The 19,777-nt window shown below is 36.3% G+C and overlaps 2 protein-coding genes across 2 annotated transcripts; one reads left to right on the forward strand and one right to left on the reverse strand.

Moving 5' to 3' along the window:
• Nucleotides 1-962: 962 nt before the first annotated feature.
• On the reverse strand, nucleotides 963-8,631 carry got2b (glutamic-oxaloacetic transaminase 2b, mitochondrial). Its single transcript, XM_051898967.1, has 10 exons — nucleotides 8,440-8,631; nucleotides 5,447-5,603; nucleotides 4,891-5,019; nucleotides 4,685-4,744; nucleotides 4,342-4,503; nucleotides 3,240-3,344; nucleotides 2,947-3,097; nucleotides 1,753-1,918; nucleotides 1,520-1,670; nucleotides 963-1,393 (listed from the first exon to the last, which is right to left on the reverse strand). The coding sequence occupies exons 1-10, from the start codon at nucleotides 8,607-8,609 to the stop codon at nucleotides 1,271-1,273; spliced, it is 1,374 nt and encodes a 457-aa protein (XP_051754927.1). The 5' UTR covers nucleotides 8,610-8,631; the 3' UTR covers nucleotides 963-1,270.
• Nucleotides 8,632-9,704: 1,073 nt separating this feature from the next.
• Nucleotides 9,705-12,079, forward strand: bmp15 (bone morphogenetic protein 15). The gene is given in 4 exon segments (XM_051899413.1): nucleotides 9,705-9,709; nucleotides 9,809-9,857; nucleotides 9,859-10,180; nucleotides 10,771-12,079. Coding segments are annotated over 4 exon segments (1,185 nt in total). The 3' UTR covers nucleotides 11,580-12,079.
• Nucleotides 12,080-19,777: the final 7,698 nt, after the last annotated feature.

The following is a 19,777-nucleotide window of genomic DNA, read 5'->3' on the forward strand; positions in this document are numbered from 1 at the left end:
TTAAGGAAAAAAAAGATTCTAAGGTATTCATAGACTATAGACCAACAGCCTGTTTTACTGTTTCTAATAATACAAAAAAAAACCCCATACTTTTTATATTGAATTAACATGCAATTCCTTGTAATAAAAGCTATTTTTTATTTATTTACTTATTTTAATTATAAATGTAATATCAAGTGTCTCATATTTTGTGCACAATCCCATTACGTTTTTCTCCCAACACACAAAACATTCCTTTAAATTGACACACAAGATAAAACTTTATTTAGATCCTTACAAAATACGAGTTTGATTAATAATGTAAACAGTGCATAATCTTTTACATTTAAGTTTACAAGCTTTCAAAATTCTAATTTTTTTTATAATTATTTACAGGTTTAAATGAAATAGCCCAGATTTTTAGTATGATCTCAGACTTTTGCACTACAATTTATATAAATACATAATTCTGTTTTCTTTTTCCTCACTCATAATATTAGACAGGAGACTGAATATAAATGTCATGTACTGTATGCTTTATCTTCTGTAATTTTTTCCATTAAGAGGCCATTTTCTGTCATTTCTGATGTCTGTCTCTCTGCACTGATGTTTACCAGATTGAGATCACTAGCAGTTGTTATAGATAAAAAAAAAAAGTTTGCTGTGTTAAAAAAAAATTATAAGCTACATTACAACTAAGTACAAATACTTCCGTTATAATCCATGATCTGATCACACACTAATATCAGTGAGAGTTTTGTAGAAGTGTAATTCTTACATTTAATTCTGTAATTAAATTAATTTTTCTTTGAAGCAAAAGGTGAATTTGACCAGATTAGACAGATTTTTCTACACTGATACTGATTCGGATTGATATTCAGGCTTTACTGTCTATATGTGGTTAACAATTTGTTGTTCTGTCCCTAACCATGAAAGAAAAAAAAAAAAAAAAAAAAAAAAAAAAAATCACAGAAACAATAAAATGGACACAATACCCTTTATTATTGTTGTTCATTTTACTTCACTCATACAATAAATAAAGTTCATACAGAATTTCAACAGGATGAAAAATATTCTCAAATGTGCTCATTAGTCACAGAAACACAAGATAACCTGTGAGATGACTTATAAGTTACCGTTAGACACCCTGATAACATGTTCAGGATCCATGTTGACCTATAAAAACAGCCAAATGAAGTGAAGCCGAGATCTGAGTTCAAAGGGGAATAGTGGGGTGGACGAACAGAAATAGGACCAGTAGACAGGACTCCTGACTCAGCATCATTTTGTTCTACTTAGTGACCTGGTGAATGGCATGTGCAAGGTATCCCACATTTCCAGAGGTCACACCAGCAACGCTGATACGGCCATCTTTAGTCATGTAAACAGAGAACTCCTTCGTCAGACGTTCCACCTGAAATACAATAGTGTCTCTTACTATTAGAGCTTATACCAATATTCAACTAGATAATGCAACACTTAGTTAAACACACTACATTTAGTTAATTATACTAGTTTTTGAGTATGTAAAGGGTTGTACCTGCTCAGGTTTGAGTCCAGTGAAGCAGAACATGCCAATTTGGTCAATCACGTGTTGCCAGTTGTGAGTGGAGCCCTCCTTCTTCAGATTAGTCACCAGCATTTCTCTCATTTTAATGATACGGTCTGCCATACCCTTTACCTCCTCCAGCCTACAGGTATACATTTATGTATTAAATAAAGAAAAGAAAAAAAAATATGAAGCTATGAAGAGAGTATGCAAGCACGTCTCACCATGTAGAACGCAGCTCTGGTGTTGTGAGGATCGTGGAAGCGATGCGTGCTCCATTCATGGGTGGGTTGGAGTAAATGGGGCGAATCAGGATCTTCAGCTGGGACTCCACCCTTTTAGCCTCCTCAGCATCTGCGCACACCACTGTAAACCCTCCAACCCGCTCACCTACAATACAAACAGTCATACGATTATGATTGTGTATGACCTACTGTTAGTCGTACATTAAAGAATCTGCCAAAGACAATCTATCTTAAATACACTACTGTTCAAAAGTTTGGGGTCAGTATTTTATTTTATTTTTTTTCACTTTTATTCAGCAAAGATGAAAATTGACCAAAAGTGACAGTAAAGACATTTATAATGTTACAAATGCTTTCTATTTCAAATAAATGCTGTTCATTTTAACTCTCTATTCATTAAAGAATCCTGAGGGGGGGGGGGAAAGTGTTACTGTTTATAATTTAAAATTATAATAATATTTTCACTTTTTTACTATATTTTTATTTATCAAATAAATGCAGCATTGAGGAGCATAAAATAATTCTTTAAAATACAAGGAATTCAAATAAAAACAATAAAACATCTTATCGACCCCCAAAAAGTAGTGCATGTAAGGTCTTTAATTGCTTTTTGTTCACTGACTTATTTTCTTAGGACATAATGGCCTGGTCTCACAGACAGGCCTTAGTTCAATTACGCCATTTAGGTACCTTTTATAAAAGTGCCTTAGATAAATAAAAAAATTAAAAAAAAAAAAACATTACTGGTGTGCATTTTGAGAAAACAATGGCACTGACATATTCTAAGATATGTCAATGTAAGTTGCTTTCAGTTAAAACAGCTCAAACATGCATTTTAATCTGAGACTAGACTTAAGCCTTCTTTTTGAAACCAGGGATGTGTGTTATTTTCTGGCCTAAATGGTCATTTGATGTTTTTGCTCTGCCATTAGAACAGGGTGTCTCTCGCTAGCCTAAAGATGATATTTTCCCATGTGGCATGCATTTAAGGAACACACTGTGGTAAACTTCATTGACACACTCTGTATCTTTACATTTGGAAGTGGCTCATATGAGATGTGAAAAATTCATTTCTTGCAATTTACATGTATACATCAAGTGCTGTATATAGGTTGGGGAAAAAAGGAAATGGTTTACAGTGTAAATGCAGCCTCTGACACACAATATACTCACCATAGAGACCCATGTTCTTAGCAAAGGACTGAGACAGGAGGACATTGTGACCCTGCTCAATAAAATATCTCACAGCCCAGGCATCTCGGTTGATATCTCCACTAGCAAAGCCCTGGTAAGCCATGTCAAAGAACACCAGAAGTTTCCTCTTCTGCAGAGAGACAACAAGACTTATTCTTACAGAATTCAAACAAACAATATTTTTTGCTGTGCTTTTGAAGTAATGCCTCTGTAAAGTGAAAAAAAGGGAAGAAGGATACAAACAAAAACACAACACACACACACGCACGCACCTTAATGACGGCCGAGAGCTCCTTCCACTGCTCTGGTCGGGGGTCTACACCAGTGGGGTTATGAGCACAAGCATGGAGCATGATTACACTATGCTCTGGAATTTGCTGTAGGAAGAGAAAAAAAATTAATAACATTCAGCCTCTTACTTAGATAGATTCATTCTTTATACTTTTTAGATAGATTCATACTTTAGTAGACTAATCATGTCAGTGGGGCTTTAAACAACAGTTTCTCCCTGAACATACACTAACGTTCAAAGATTCGGGGTCAGAAAGATTTTTTTCATGGTTTTGGAGAAAAAAAGAAAAAAAAAGAAAAGAAAAGTCTTTTATGCTCACCAAGGTTGCATTTACTTGATCAAATATACAGTAAAAACAGTAATTTCATGAATTATCATAATTACATTTTTTAAAACTTTCATTTTTACATATTTTACATTTTATTTATTCCTGTGATGGCAAAGCTGAATTTTCATCAGGAATTACTCCAGACTTCAGTGTCACATGGCCCTTCAGAAATCATTCTAATATACTGATCTGCTGCTCAAGTAACATTTCTTATTATCATCACTTTTGAAAACAGCCATTTTTACCAATAAGTAGTAAGACCAAATTCAATATACGCATGATTGATGATGCATAGTAGATACAGGCAAGCAGATGAACCCAGAATATAAAAGCAACATGCAGTTTCTCTTTAAGTGTTTATAATGGTTTTCCATTGAAAACCATTATAAAGGAAACACTTAACCATTTAGTGTGTTGTGTTCATATTCTGGTCTTATCAATTGGGTGAATACTGAATTTGATCTTTTAATATCACTGTTTTAGTACATTAAGGCACTTTAAGTGTTTTTCATGTTAAGCGTTTTAGAATGTCCCACTGTTTTTAGGATTGAAATACTGCAGCAGGTGCTGTATATGGATCACAAGTTGCCAAAGCTCAATTTTGATCAATTTAATGTGTCCTTGCTGAATAAAAGTATTTATAAAAAATAAAAAATTTAAAAAAAATCCTTACTGACCCAAAACTGAAGGGTAGTGTACTAATTATAGGATCATAAATCTGTATGGGGAAGTGTACTGTGTGGTGCTGGCTCACCGAGATGTCATCAAGTGCCCCAGTAAAGTCAAAGCCGCAGGTAGCAGGATCATAGTAACGGTACGCTTTCAGCTGCATACCAGCGTCACGGAAAATAGGGGTGTGATTTCCCCAGGATGGCTTCGGCAAGTATACATCCTTTGCTACTGAGTGGAACCGCGACTAATGGACAAAAATAAAGAAAGAGGTGCAAGACGCTATAAGCAAATTGTTATTTGACATAAGATCTCTATTTATTTTTGCTGCTTCTAAGACACATAATTCTATTGCTTGCCATCTGACCTTGATGCCAATAAAATCTCCTTTGAGCTCAAGCAATGAAGAGAAAGAATGAATTACACACCAGGAAGTTAGCTCCAACCCGCAGAGAGCCAGTGCCTGAGATTGTCTGGACAGTGATACTCTACGAGGAGGAAAAGAAAAAAAAAAAAAAAAAAAACAGAATAAGTGTTTTGCTAAATAAACAATAATATGGTAGAGAAAAATTATCCAAGATGTAAAAGTAAAAACAAAAATGAAAGACACTGGGAACTAGAGAGACATACTCACCCTCTTGCTTTTGAGAACCTCACTGTCCGGCCCCAGTGCAAGCTCAGCACAAGCCTTATTAAAATCACCCAGACCCCCAATGGGCAGATATTCTTTATCCAGCATCTTAGAGGCAATCAGAGCCTCTGCCTAAACAAAAAAAAGAAAAAAGAAAAAAAAAAAGCTTAATTTAAAAATTATTACTCACTAAATGAATGAAACATTTTCACAAAATGTCAGAATGACTTCACAGTTCAGGGTCATGAATGTAATTGGTGGATACTGCTTAAACAGAGACAGCCACTCAAATCACTGAGTTCAGGATGACTTCGCAGAAACACAGAAAACCAAATGCACATGTTAACGCACACACCACCCCCAACATTTTGCCAATACCGTTGGAGCACACTGACACTAATGCAAAAACATCTGCACCCTTGAAAACTATTGGTCAATCACTGTCAAGCCCTCTAAAAACATTAATAAACCATTTAAATCTGGATCAAAGATAACACCACGTTTAAACTCTCCCCCACGCGCTCATGCATGTGATGGCACAGAAAAGGTACATACATACCTTGCGGACACAGCTGAGAACATATGGCTTGCCACTGTCGTCCCTGTATGCCCCCACACCTAGGTTCATTTTCTTAGAGTTTGAGTCACGTTTGAAGGCCTCTGTCACCCCAAGAATGGGATCAGGTGGTCCCATCTGCACCTCAGTCCACCATGAGCTAAAGAAAAAACAAAGCATAAAAAAATATGAGAAAAAAAGATCATGTTTATTTTAACCAAAAATGATGCTAAGAACAACTGTTCAGCCTTGCCTATGGTGATCAAAATTCATGTTGATAATATACCATTTACCCAGCTGAACTAGTGTAAATCCGAAACAATACACAAACTTGATCCCAAAATCAGCAGCCAGACTGAATGAATTAGACATCAAGTCTAAGTGACCAGGGAGGAGGGGAAAAAAAAAAAAAAAAAAAAAAAAACTTGTGCCGTTCTATGTTAAAATCTCATTATTTTGATCATTGGGTGTATTAGAATAGGTTAACATGCTTTAATGTTAAAAAAACAAAACAAACAAACAAAAAAAAAAACATTTCACATACTGTAGCTCCTCTATTCCTAGTCTGTCTGAAACATGCATTAACAGATACATTATACAATAAAGGAAAGGGAAAACATTAAAAAGAATTATATGACCCCTTTAATATAACATACAGTGATAATGAACATGCACAGTATTGTTATTGTGGGCACTTCAAAATTTAGAATTTTTTTTTTATTACAAATTATTTACATTTTTATGATACTTTTTCCATCAACCGGTTAAAATTTACAAAACTGCATGTGTGCTGCATCAAAGGAATGCTCGCACTGATGTAAACAACCAGTGAAGGAGACACGATGAATGAAAATGCACTTTTATTCTCAGAGTAGATGTGCATCATAAAGCTTCAACAATTATTGTAATACCATCACTTGCCTAAAAAAGGGCAATATTATTTATAAAATTATTGACTGACAGCTCTTCTGTCCCAATGTTGAGAGAAATAAAGTGCAGAGGTGTTGTGTGCAGTGTGTGAACATGATGGTTATTGTAGTTCTAGACTAAATGTGAACATGCATTTACTCATTTCACTTGCACAATACATTCAGTATTCCTCAAAATGAATAAAAACAGTAAAATGCAATCTCAGAATTTTACGCAAAGCTTTAATAATTAAATATATTACATTACACAGATATACTTTATGTATTTAATCTCACTTTATTAACCAATGTCTGCTGCTGACCCTCAATGATCTAATTTAACCATACTAATACGCAAAAATTACTTTAGATTAGAATTAGAAATAAGAGTGTTGAACTTCCTCCTCCTGTATCCTATTCTTCTTTAATCCAGAATGGCAGCACAGCTGAAAGGTTTGTTTGAGCTGTGCCCTCTGCTGTACAGGTGTAAATATGCATTTCCTTCAGCCTGAGGCATATTCATTTCACATTCGGTGTGAAAGGGCCTTAACATTTACCAAAATAGAACTTTTTTTTGTTATTAAAAAAAACAAACAAGCAAGCCCAGCCCAGGTGAGAAAAAGTAACGCGAAAGTAATGTAACATTTCTTTTCATAAAAAGTAATGCAATTAGTTACTCCCTAAAAAAGTAACACAATATTGTAATGCATTACTTTTAAAAGTAACTTTCCCCAACACTGTTCACAACATACTTGATTACAGCCTTGCAATAAAACATGCACATTAATGGCTACACTACAAAACAAAAGTGAATTTTTCCAACTTGTATTCCAGAAAAAGATGTGCAATAAATTCACTACTTTGTTGCTAAATGAGAACAAAAACTATTAATGCCATTTATGATAGCATCAGTAAACTCTACTACATCTTTGTATGTGCATTTGAGGCCATGCACAGTCATGGGGAGTCAAAGGTCAGTCCTGGAGTCAAGTTGCAAAAACTCCTAATGCATATAGCTAGTGTGTCATCACCATCTGTGTGTTTTTATACAACACACTATATCTTGAAATCTGCCATTAGATGGAAGCTTTGTTTGTTGCATAAATTCCAGACTTTAAAAGATAATCATAACACAAAATTGTACAAAAGGTCAATTTATAATGGACAATGGAAAATGTAACATCAATGTAAAAATGGCAGCAAGGCCTTATTACTCAACAGCCCTTTTGTGTTAACTATCAAATACGTGGACATGAGGCTGCTGGAGTGGCATAAGTGGCTGTCCCTTAAGGGGACCCTTAAATAAGGGTTATTGATCTCCATTCACATCAGCTCTGCTTTGCCCTCCAAATGCGGTGCAAAAGGACACAGACTACCATGATTACTTGACGAAAGAATCCGGAAGCAACAGGGCCAATCAGAAAGCTAAACCTGAGTGTTTCACCCAATGAGCGCACAGGAAACCTGTACGTACGGTCTCCTAGTGAGATCAAAAAGAGTTACGCACGCAATCGCGCATAAGAATGCGAGTCATTTATCCAGTACACAAGATACAAAAAGTATTAACCCGTATCCATACGCTCAGTATAGATGGACAGCTCTTAACAAAAATTAATGTAGAATACGGAAAAAAATGTTGAGCCTTTTTCGAGATGAAGGTCAGAGGGATGCTTGATTCGTTTAGTAATCATGGTAGAGATGCGCTGCACATTATTTTTGTTCAATCTGATCCATTAGCTGCTGGAAATTGGCTCTAAAATGATATTATAAGCAGTACAATACAGACATATGGCAACACCCACATGGTCTAATATCGTGAGCTGCATGAATCATTTCACATGAACTCCATGTGAACGGATGTGAATGTATGTGCGCGCGTGATCGTGAGCACAAATCTGATGGCGTGAGTTATAAGAATGAATTTACTCCATTCATAATATTCTGTTGGACTAAAAGCGGTCAAAAACATATTGTCTATACCACATGTATTAAACTTCAACTTAAAGTAGTTCCGTGTTTCCGCATTCTCTTAAAATGTAACATAATTGTCACAGAATAAGAAAGACAGATTATTTTAAGGTTTCTTACTTGGCTCGAATGGGCAGGGCAGCCAAAGACGGCGTCAAACTCCCAACAGAGGATATGAACTTGGTCGTTTTGAGGAGAGCCATTGCTGCTGCTGCTGCTGCTGTCGGCTGATGCACAGAGTGGGAAGCAAGCGGGCACGCGGTTGTCAGCGTGCAAGTGTGCGCGTTCATGAAGAAAAGTGCCGACTAGTGACAGCTCCATCTAGCGGTGGATAATGAATACAGAATGATTGATCAGAAACCGAGGTTTTAATTTGGTCTTGTAAATAACAAACCGAGGCTCTCTGACTCTTCCATTCAGATAGGGGTTACTATCTTTTCTATATGTGTATGTATATTTTGTCTGCGTATTTCTCTTCTGTAGAGCACGTAAACACTGTTTAAAAGGTGCTATATAAATAAAGCTTTACTTAAAGGGATAGTTTACCTAAAAATGGAAATTCTGTCATTTATTCACCCTCAAGTTGTTCCAAACCTGAATGAATTTCTTTGTTCTGCTAAACACAAAGGAAGATATTTTGAAGAAAGTTTGAAACCAGACCGCTTTGGGGCACCACTGACTTCCATAGTAGGAAAAAAAAATACTATGGAAGTCAATGGTGCCCCAGAATTGTTCGGTTTCCCACATTTTTCAAAATGTCTTCCTTTGTGTTCAGCAGAACAAAGAAATTAATACAGGTTTGGAACAACTTGAGGGTGAGTTGATGATGACAGAATTTTCATTTTTTGGTGAACTATCCCTTTAAGTACTCTGCTCTGATATTGAATTACAGGTCACGGTAGGGAATTTGTTGGAAAAAAAATATTTTTACGTTTGAATTGTCCAGAAAGACTTAATGATGTATTTCTCACACACACACACACATATATATATATATATATGATTACAAATTAAAATAACTGTTTCCTATTTGAATATATTTTAAAATGTAATTCATTCCTGTGATCCCTCATTAACAAACAGACACAAAAAACGTTGATAGTCTATTTATACTCACATTATAAATGACAAAATTAAGACGAGCACAGAAATTCATTAAATGTGTTGAGATGAGATTTGGTGGCTTTTATATCTTCTCAAAACAGCTGGTTGAATAACAAACTCATCGTATTTGCTGGTATTGTCTTTTGTGGAAGTCAGTGCGTTTATGCATGTTTTTACTTTAATTAAATGTCTGTGTTTTAAAGATCTCTTACGTGTTCTGCACTGCATTTCCACGCAGGGTATAAATGACACGAAACTTGACGTTTGATAGGTAATTGAGCATGACGTCACACGATTAGCGGCGCACCAAAAAGTTTGTGATCGTCAGGTGAAGTTTAGGTTGAATTCCGCCCGCTGATTGTCTTAGACGATGGTGGCCTTCCAGGTGGCACTCGTCCGTACGAGGGGCTGAACATGAAGGCTACCAGCAGTCACAACTGTCTGAGACTCTGCGTACTGTCGTGTTTGTTTGTGCTGTACATATCTACGCGCGTGGCCGGAAACATGGCCTCTCCGTCACATTTTGGCCTCGCCAGTAAAGAAGTTCGCCGAAATCGACACCCAAAACAGAGGAGCTCTCATTTTAAACCTCTCGTAGAAAGCCAAACTGAAGAAGGTATGCGACTCATGTTAAGTCTATACAGGATAGCGGCGGATGCAGATGGACGACCAAAGCAGCACAAGTTATTTGGGTCCAATACTATAAGGCTGCTCAAAGCGTCCACCACTGAAAAGCACTTTCTCCCAACCTCAAGTGGTAAAGCACTCTTATCTTATCTCATACACATCCTTTACAAGCACATCTAGAGCATATTATGACTTAATTATACTTGATGACTTGTTTATAGAAGAGATGCTTATTTTGTCCTTAATTCCACCCTTAAAAATACAAGTTTATAGAACATTTACCATCTATGGAACTTTTTCATTGCAAGGTTCTTTATAGTTTTTTTTTTTTTTATTATATATATAATCTTATTATATTTTAATAAGATTATTAAAATATTCTTAACACTACACTCTTGGAACCTTTTCATTCCACAAAAGGCTCTTTATTGTGGAAAAAGGTTCTTTAGATTTTTAAAACGTTAATTTTAAGGAAAGGAAAAAATGGTTCTTGTAACTGATTGCTGAAAAGTTCTTTGATTAATTAAAGATGGTTGTTTTATGGCATTGCTGTGAAAAAAACAAAACCCTGCTAGAACCTTTATTTTTAAGAGTGTGTTGTGCATTGTAGCCCTTAAAGTATTAAAATAACTACTAGATGTGTATTTTTGAAATCTGTGCCCATTGTCTGATTATTTATTTTCATTTTCTCTCTCCTATCTGTAAAACCTACTGGACTAGACTTTCAGTATAACTACACAGTGAAATATGAACTGAAAAACCTCTTGTTGGACAAACTGGTGAAGGCATCTTTTTTGCACCTGAGGTCTCCTGTGTCATCCCGTCATCCTTTCATTTGTAAGGCAAGGGTTACGTCTCTTGAAGATCTTCCTGAAGGTGACTCTGTCACTATGGGTCCTCGAAGCCTGTGGACCGAATCGGATGTCACAAACCATGTGTCTGAGTCAAAAGATGGTCAGGTGTCCCTCTTTGCCCATTATCGATGCATTAAACCAAAGCATGCCAGGGCCATTACACATCGAAAATGCTTCCCACCTCAACACCATCTTCGAGCTCCTGTTTTACTGCTCTTCTTAGAGGAGAACAAGCAGCCTGTGGAATGGGGGAAGTACTTCACGCCCCTTTCCCGGCCCAGGACCCGTCGGTCTCCGGAGCCTGGGAGCATTGTCTCTGACATCCCCAACTACAAGCAAGGACCGAACAGCGTGGCCAAAAACCAGTGCAAGCTGCACTCCTACCGTGTGACCTTCAAAGATTTGGGATGGGACCACTGGATCATTGCACCCCACAAGTACAACCCTCGTTACTGTATGGGAGACTGCCCTCGTATCCTGCATTACGGCTACAATTCGCCCAACCACGCGATCATGCAGACTTTCATTAGCGAGCTTGGCGTGGCAGATATCCCGATGCCCTCTTGCGTTCCTTATAAATACAAACCTATCAGCGTGCTAATGATGGAGAGGAATGGAAACATAGTATATAAAGAATATGAAGATATGATTGCAGACTCCTGCACCTGCAGATGACTTTGGGCTTGGGGTCAGATCAGGAAAAGAACTGAATGGTGCAAAATGACAATGTGAATTTAAACCAGCACAATTGAAGAACTCAACTGAAAGGAATGGTTATGTTGGGTTTGATTTGCCTGTTGCCATTTCTTGTGCATTACTAACAACATTCACACAGCAAGAATTGTGTTAGACTTGAATTGTGGAGAGATCAATTCAGTCTCATCTCTCGCAGTACAGACTTTTTGGGGATGTAGGTATGAGTTACTGGATTCTGACTGTTGAATGAGTGACTATCATGTAATATTTCTTTTCTATTTACACTTTGTCTATGTATGTTCTTTGGTTTTTGTCTAGTGTGTATTAATGTGACATCTTTTGTAATGTATTTATGGAGGGGGAATGAAGTAGGAGCTTTGGCACTTTATTGAATACACTGTACTGAAAAAAAAAGGAAAAAGAAGAAGAAAAAAATGAAGCACGAAAAAGAGCCCTGTCGGTTGACTTAGGCCATGGAGTTGTTACTGTTTCTCTTGTGTCTGCTGCATTTGTAACCTCTTTATAAAAGCACATATTTTGCCCATCTTTGACAAAGGGCACGGCCTTCGAAAGCAAGTGGAGAAAAGGAGAAGATGCTAATTTTGCACAACCTCAGTGAAGACATGCAGTAAGTCTATGAAAGAGACTTTCATAGATGCATTTCTTAGAGGAGAAATGAAAATCCATGCACCTACATGAATGTTTTAATATGATGAAAGATGTTAAAATAAAGTAGTTGTTTTGTAAAAAAAAAAAAAAGAAAAAAAAGAAAAAAGAAAGCTAACATAAATATGCTTGTGTGGTCATTTGATTCTCTTTTGTTTGGTATTTCTCTTATGTTTAGATTTGGTCAGTAGGGGGCGCTCTCTTAGCTGTGTTTCTCAGCTCCAGTTATTAGTGACTGCAGGAATGCTGGTCTGAACTGGCTTTTTTGATGTTATAGAGATGTTTGGTGTAAAATGTGGGTGAAAGTTCATTCAGAACCTTATGCAATTGTTCAGACTCTATGCAATATCAGGACAAGATATGGAAGAATGTTCTGAAAATCCCTGTGTCAGTCTTTACATAATGTTATAATCCTTAGAATATGGTGTCTTCAAGTAACAGGGAAATGTGAACTCTGTAAGACTGAATACCAGAGAAACAGAAATGTAAAAGAATGAGGCATATAGGCAAATATTTGCTCTATTTAGCATTTTGGGTATGGAAGATATATATGTTTTTATTTGCTGTGGAGAGTAGATATAGAGTACTGTTCAAAGGTTTGGGGTCTGTAAGATTTGTTTTAATGTTTTTGAAAAAAAAAAAAAAAGTCTTATATGCTCAACAAGGCTGTATTAATTTAATTTAAAATGTTTTCTATTTTAATATATTTTAAAATGTAATTTATTACTGTGATGACAGCTGAATTTTCAGCATCATTACTCCAGTCCTCAGTGTCACATGATTCTTCAGAAATCATTCTAATATGCTGATTTGCTGCTCAAGGTATACAGACCACAATAATTCCTTTTAAACATCCCACAATTCTGTGTAAAAATTATGGTAAAAAGATTCTCTCAATGCATGGATCTGAAAAAGGGTATTTAAAATTGTACATATTTAAGGTTGTCAGGAGCACAGTGGCCTCTGTTATTGACACGTTGATCAAGCATAGCAAACACAACACAATAAAAAAAACTATAAACTAAAGCAAACATTAAATCATAAAAGCTAACCTGGAGGAAAGGGGACGACAACAGTGCACCACATAACATTAGTGAAAAAATGGCTGAACAATCTGAGAGACAGCTCAGATAACCCGAGAAGGACATAAGAACTAAATCTCCACAGCGCCACACAGTGTCCCAATGGTAGAACTGATCACAACCACCGAAAACAATCGAGAAATCGAAGGACCAATTTACGGAGCCCCGCACATGACATGCAAGAAAAAAAAGTAAATCGTGCGCACGATTTATTATTTCGTTCCCTCGATTTATAAATCATGCGCATGATTTATAAATCGAGGGAACGAAAAGGTAAATCGTGCGCACGTTTTAGTAAATCGAGGGAACGAATTAATAAATCGTGCGCACGATTTAGCCTACAATTTTTTTTCCTGCATGTCATGTCCGGTGCTCCGTACTAATTAGAGCAGCTCTGTCCAAAGTTCTCCAATGAGATAAAGAAAGATGCACAGTGGTAGCCAAGCTTCTCGAAGACATGAAGACATGAAACCTAAAACTGAAAAAGGTTATGTCCTCAACAACTTGAGCAGGTAAATCCAAGCCTCAGCAACCACAGGGAATGTACTCTATGTTTATATGGAGCAGCCCTTACGACAACAGTTAAAGGGAAAGTTAACCCAGGAATGAAAATTCTGTCATCATTTACTCCCCCTCATGTCGTTCCAAACCCATAGACTTTCTTGCTTAGACTATGACTTAGACTTGCTTAGAACATACAAGAAATATTTTGAGAAATGTTTTTTTTTTCTTTCTTTCTTTTTTAATGTCTGTGCAATGGAGGTCAATGGTAACCAAAACAGTTTGGTTTAAATTGTCAGTAAAAATGACATATTATTCATGTTTGGGTGAACTGTCCCTTTAAATGTGTGAAATACAGCACATACAACATTGCTAAACACCTATAGCAACACTTTGATCAGTTCGATCAGAAATGTGGATTATTGCCCAAGGACTTTGTGGATGAGGTCTGGGATCTCAAGCCAGATATGAAGGAAAACATTTTGTCTTGCAACAAAACATCACTTGCATTTCCAACACAGAGGCAATAACAACAGAGAAGACAGCTACAAAAGGATAGTCTCTATGACATTCTGTTTGTGCTAAAAAAAAAAAGTGTTGCTTTGAATGTACAATACATTTGTCTATAAGTCTACTGTAATAGCCTAGTTTTTTCATCCTCCTTGTTGTCTGTTGTCCTCCTTGTGTGTCGTCTGCATGTGTTGTCCTCCCATTCTGATGACTTTTATGCTTTACCCTATAAGTTACTGCTCCCGGTGAACGTTTTGCAGTGCATTTTATAGATATACAGGTAAAAGAATAGAATGTTTAGATTTTTTCAGTAATGAGTTTTCTAAAACATTCAAATGCATTTATCTTTCTGTTTTATGAACTTAAATGAATGTATAGTCCTTTGTGCTTTGTCAACACAAACAGACTGTGTTTTGGCACAAACAGACATAAACAAAGAACACACATCATCACACAATGAATGTAAAAACTGACAAATGTATAATACAAAGCTTAATCTTAACAAATAGGCAATGACTGTAGACAAGGATAAATGTATAGCCTCTAAATATACTATTATATTATAAATATATAAAAATATATATAATATATAATATATATTTAAATTTTGCTTTATGTTGAGTTATGTCTGATTTAAGATTCATCCAGTTCCTGGCAGGAACTGAAACATTTTTTTGATTACGTGCCAAAACTGACAAACATGCCAAATGGGTACAGCAATTGCTGTCCTTGACCCTGGATCGCTGAGGGAATACCCTGATGAACTGTCATAATTTGATTCATATGGAGAGATAGATTTATTCATTAAGTCTGTATGTAAATTGATTTCACTTACATTTCACTGCTAAATATATGCAAGATTTTTCTCCAGTGTCAATACGAACAGTGACCCTCAGAAGAGTAATGTCTGTGCAGATGGTGTTGGATACAGATTTCCTGGTAGAATTGCACAGAAAAGCCCCCATGAACTTTGGAAACATGTGGTTGGTGGTTCTGTTCACCTCATTTAAAGCTGATTACCCAACACTGAATGGCAAAAGGCAATTTTTTCGTCAAGCTAGTTTTACATTTCAAATAAAAACTTTTTTTTTTCTCATCTTTTTAGCTTTTCATTAAATATACACTACTGTTGAGATCTGTAAGATTTTATGAAAGAAGTAGCTCACCAATGCAGCATTTATTTGATCAAAAATACAGGAAGAACAGTAATATTGTAAAATATTATTACAATTTAAAGTAACTGCTTTCTATTTTAATATATTTTAAAATGCAATTTATTCCTGTGATGGCAAAGCTGTATTTTCAGCATCAATCCTCCAGTTTTCAGTGTCACATGATCCTTCAGAAATCATTTTAATATGCTGCTTTGCTGCTGAAGAAACGTCTTCTTATTATTAATGATGAAAACAGTTGCGCTGCTTAATATTTTCCTGAAAACCATGATGTTTAGCAGGATTCTTTGATAAATCGAAAGACCATGTAAAATAGAACACTTTTTATAACATTATAAATGTCTTTACTGTAACTTTTGATCAATTAAATATGCCCTTGCTAAATAAAAGTATTAATTTCTTTAAAAAAAAAGTGACCTCAAACTTTTGAATGTTACTTTAACTACCACAAGCATAAAGAGGAAAAGCCAGTCCTCAAAGTGTATAGTGAGCAACATGCTGTGCTTGACCTCAATAAACACGTAACCTGTATAGATTTAATGCAACATTGATCGAACAAATCATGTTTGCCTCTCACTCAAAAAGAAACTTTCAGATAAGCTTAACCTTCAGCTCTGTCACAATACTATGACCAATACAGCGAGCATGTAGAAATGTTTAAAACACATAGGCATAATTTGCGAGTGGGGCAGGTGGGGCACACTGCACACTGCGCAGTCTTCACACGGACGAGCGCTTCAATCTATCGCTAACGCTGTTGCAGCCGGAGACTCTATTCTTTCCAGTGAAATCACAAAACAGAATACACATAAACGTGTCCCTGCTCTTGATATACAATCACTGATGAACATCTTTGGTTTTAATGAGAAAAATAAAAAATTACACGAGGGCAGATTAGAACCCAGAACCTCTGGCACGCTGAACAAAAGTTCTACCCCTCATTTGTCGGGTCAATCTAACTTGGGTTGCGGATCCACATATTTATTGACTAATGTAAATGCTCTCGGGACTAACAACAGATGTAAGGACGAAACTATCATATTAAACATGAGGTCTATGGCGATAAATAATTTTGTGCATTTATTATTGTAATAAATAACCACCACCACCACCACCACCACCACCACATTCCTGTCCCACCCACTTTTTAAAACAAGGTTACGCCACTGTTAAAACAAGGCCACCAGCTTATGAAATAGTGGGTATTATTTATGTGAACTGATAATCCCAAGATGATAAGCATCATATCCAGTAAACACCATGAGTTAGTGTGGAACCTTTGTGATGAGCTGGATCAGAGGCCCGACTCATGTCTGACCCTCTGCCATCTTTGCTGTGACTTGTTCATAGTCTTTTTTTTTTTTTTTCCTTGTTTTTTGTCCATTTGTTGTTCTTCATTAAAACGCAATCAGTCATTGTTCTTTTTCAAGGTCCCTGCGGGTATTTATATGATAAAAGGGAGACAGAAGAACTATGTCAAAGGAACTTTGAAGAAACAGGAAGGGAAAATTAAAATTAAAGCCTTAGAATCTGATATTAATCATTTTATGTACATCAGGTTTTTAAATCGGTGAATACCATTGCATAGCTGTCTAAATTGTACAGCTCAACAACCTGTGGTGAAACTGCAGATTTACATCATTGAACTCTAAAATGCTGACAAGCACGTCCAAAATATGGCTGATTTTTGTTCTTATCCTTCATTCTTCTCGTTCTTTCTTATCTTTTGCTTCTCTCAACTTTGGCTGCGTTTTCTCCCAGAGTCCCAGAGGACAGATTATCCCAGTCACAAACATTAAGCAAACATGTGCCACATCTGGTAATGAAAAAGCAGAGAGAGAGAGAGAGAGAGAGAGAAAAAGTGAGAGGAATGAGGGAGAGGCAGTCGGTTTCTCTTTTGCTGACTGGAGGGTATATAAGACATTACATCGTCTCTGTGGTCAGTGTCACTGTTACAGCAACTGAATCTATTCACTCAGCATGCAGGATCACAGTCACAGAGGGGCTCTTCTAGCCTGGTGCCTGGTGTTTTTGGTGATTGTCCAGCAGGTAATAATGATTAAGTTTTTTCATTTTTAATATTGACAAAACACATTTGTTAATGGCTCTCTAAATTATTGACTTTTACAACGTCACAATTTGATGATATTTATGTTAGTGTGTTCGATTTTTTACTTAAGTGTTACTTTAAGTGTTGTTATAAGTGTCTTAACCTCATCTCAAGATTTCCAAGCATCATTTTAATACTGGATTACTTATTTATTGTTTTTCTCTTTTCATTTTGTATGACTCAACAGTTCATATAAAGTTCATGTAACTCGATATGTGCATGTCTTATATGAGTGAACTTTGGGGTTCTGAAATAAAAACATGTTCCAAAAAAATTATCTATATGTCACAAACTCCATTTATTGCATTCACAGTTTCACAGATCACTGCAGTTTATCAGCATATTTCTTAGCAGCAGTTCCAATAGTCATGAAACATAACTACATAAATACATAAACTATGCAGAAAGGGTTGTAAAATTTTATCTATTTCATTAAATGGATATTAAGTTTCATTAGTGTAGAGCTCATTGATGCATTGTGTTTCAGGTGACCAGCAGTCCTGTGCCACAGTCGGACACACCCTTAACTTCTGTGCAGGAAGTTCAAAGGTCACTGAAGAGAACAGCTCGAATGACCCCATTATGGAGGATCATGGGTACTAAACCTCACGGTGCCTACTGCCAGAACCATTACGAGTGCTCGACAGGAATATGCAGGTGAATGCGCCACTTAAAGTCACCTTGACATCAAAATTGACAATTGTAATTTTTTCATAAATGATTTATCCGTGCACATTATTATTATTTTTTAAAATCCACGTGTCCTTGTAATCTTTAACCAAAATAACTTCCCCGACATCTCTTCTCTGATGATGTGTTTTCTGATGTCAACCTGTCACTCACATGACATCACAGCAATAGCAAACCAAAACCATCCAAGAAATTCCCTCCTTTTCTCCTGTCGAAGAAGCCATTTTACTTGGATATACATTACAATAGGGAAGAAAAGATGATTGCAACTTGTGTTTCATGCCGACTTTAAACATTTCAGTTTTTTTGGTCTTGCTGGCAGTAATATCAGACTTTTAAACAAGAAATGTGAGAACTAATTCACTGATTCTTTATGTTTATTTTTATCCACAGGAAAGGCCACTGTTCCTACAGCCAGCCGATTAATTCCTAAAACGAAGACTCCGTCTTTCCTCTCTGATCTGACGTTTTTACACCATCATGCATGACAAGAGCTTGATTCAGTGAACAACAGGGGCAACTGAATGTGCAATGCAGTTAATAATCAGTTAGACATATAGTCAAGGCTAGGGCTGACTCCTCTAAAGCCACAGAGGAGGCAATAGGTAATGTTCAGAGAATTGGGCTTATCATAAGGTACATAACGTGGACTTTTTTGAGAGTGCAAAGAAAAATCAACATAATCCTTGTAACCTACATGCACAGCGTAGGCTATTGCTATTTCGAATGACATTTTTGATGACCTGATTTCAGGTGGTGCTGGGAAGGTGATACTGTATATGTTATGAAGAATGTCATTTTGGGCCAGTTTCCCTGAACCAGATTAAGTAGTCCGTGTCCTGGATGTTCCTAGAGTAGAGTATGGCCACTGACAGCTCATCTCAGGACTAAGCTCAGTCTAAACATGGAAACTGGTCTGTAGTATTAGATCATGTTACTTGAAAGCTATATGCAAGTGAAGGCAAACGTAAACCGTGCAGTGCCTTAGCTCAACCCAAAATTTGTTAAACCAAAGTTAGACTAGAGAAAAGGGACAGAGAAAGTGCAAAGGTTGCCATTATTGATTGTGCCTAGATATTATTAACCATTTGCCTCCATCCTTTTCCTTTATCTGTGTGCTCACGTTTGTAGTATTTAATTTAAGTCTCATTAACCTGTCACTATTTATGTTGTTATAAGTGTCTCCACCTCATCTCAAGATTTCCAAGCATCATTTTAATACTGGATTACTTATTTATTGTTTTTCTCTTTTCGTTTTGTATGACTCAACAGTTCATCTAAATCTCTTTTTTTTATGTATCTGACTATATATCTCTATAAGATAAGATTTGTTATATTTACTGTACTGTAACTCAATATGTGCATGTCTTATATGAGTGAACTTTGGGGTTCTGAAATAAAAACATGTTCCGAGAAAATGATCTATATGTCACAAACTCTCTTCAC

This window comes from Ctenopharyngodon idella, chromosome 7, assembly GCF_019924925.1.
Source record: "Ctenopharyngodon idella isolate HZGC_01 chromosome 7, HZGC01, whole genome shotgun sequence".
NCBI lineage: Eukaryota > Metazoa > Chordata > Actinopteri > Cypriniformes > Xenocyprididae > Ctenopharyngodon > Ctenopharyngodon idella.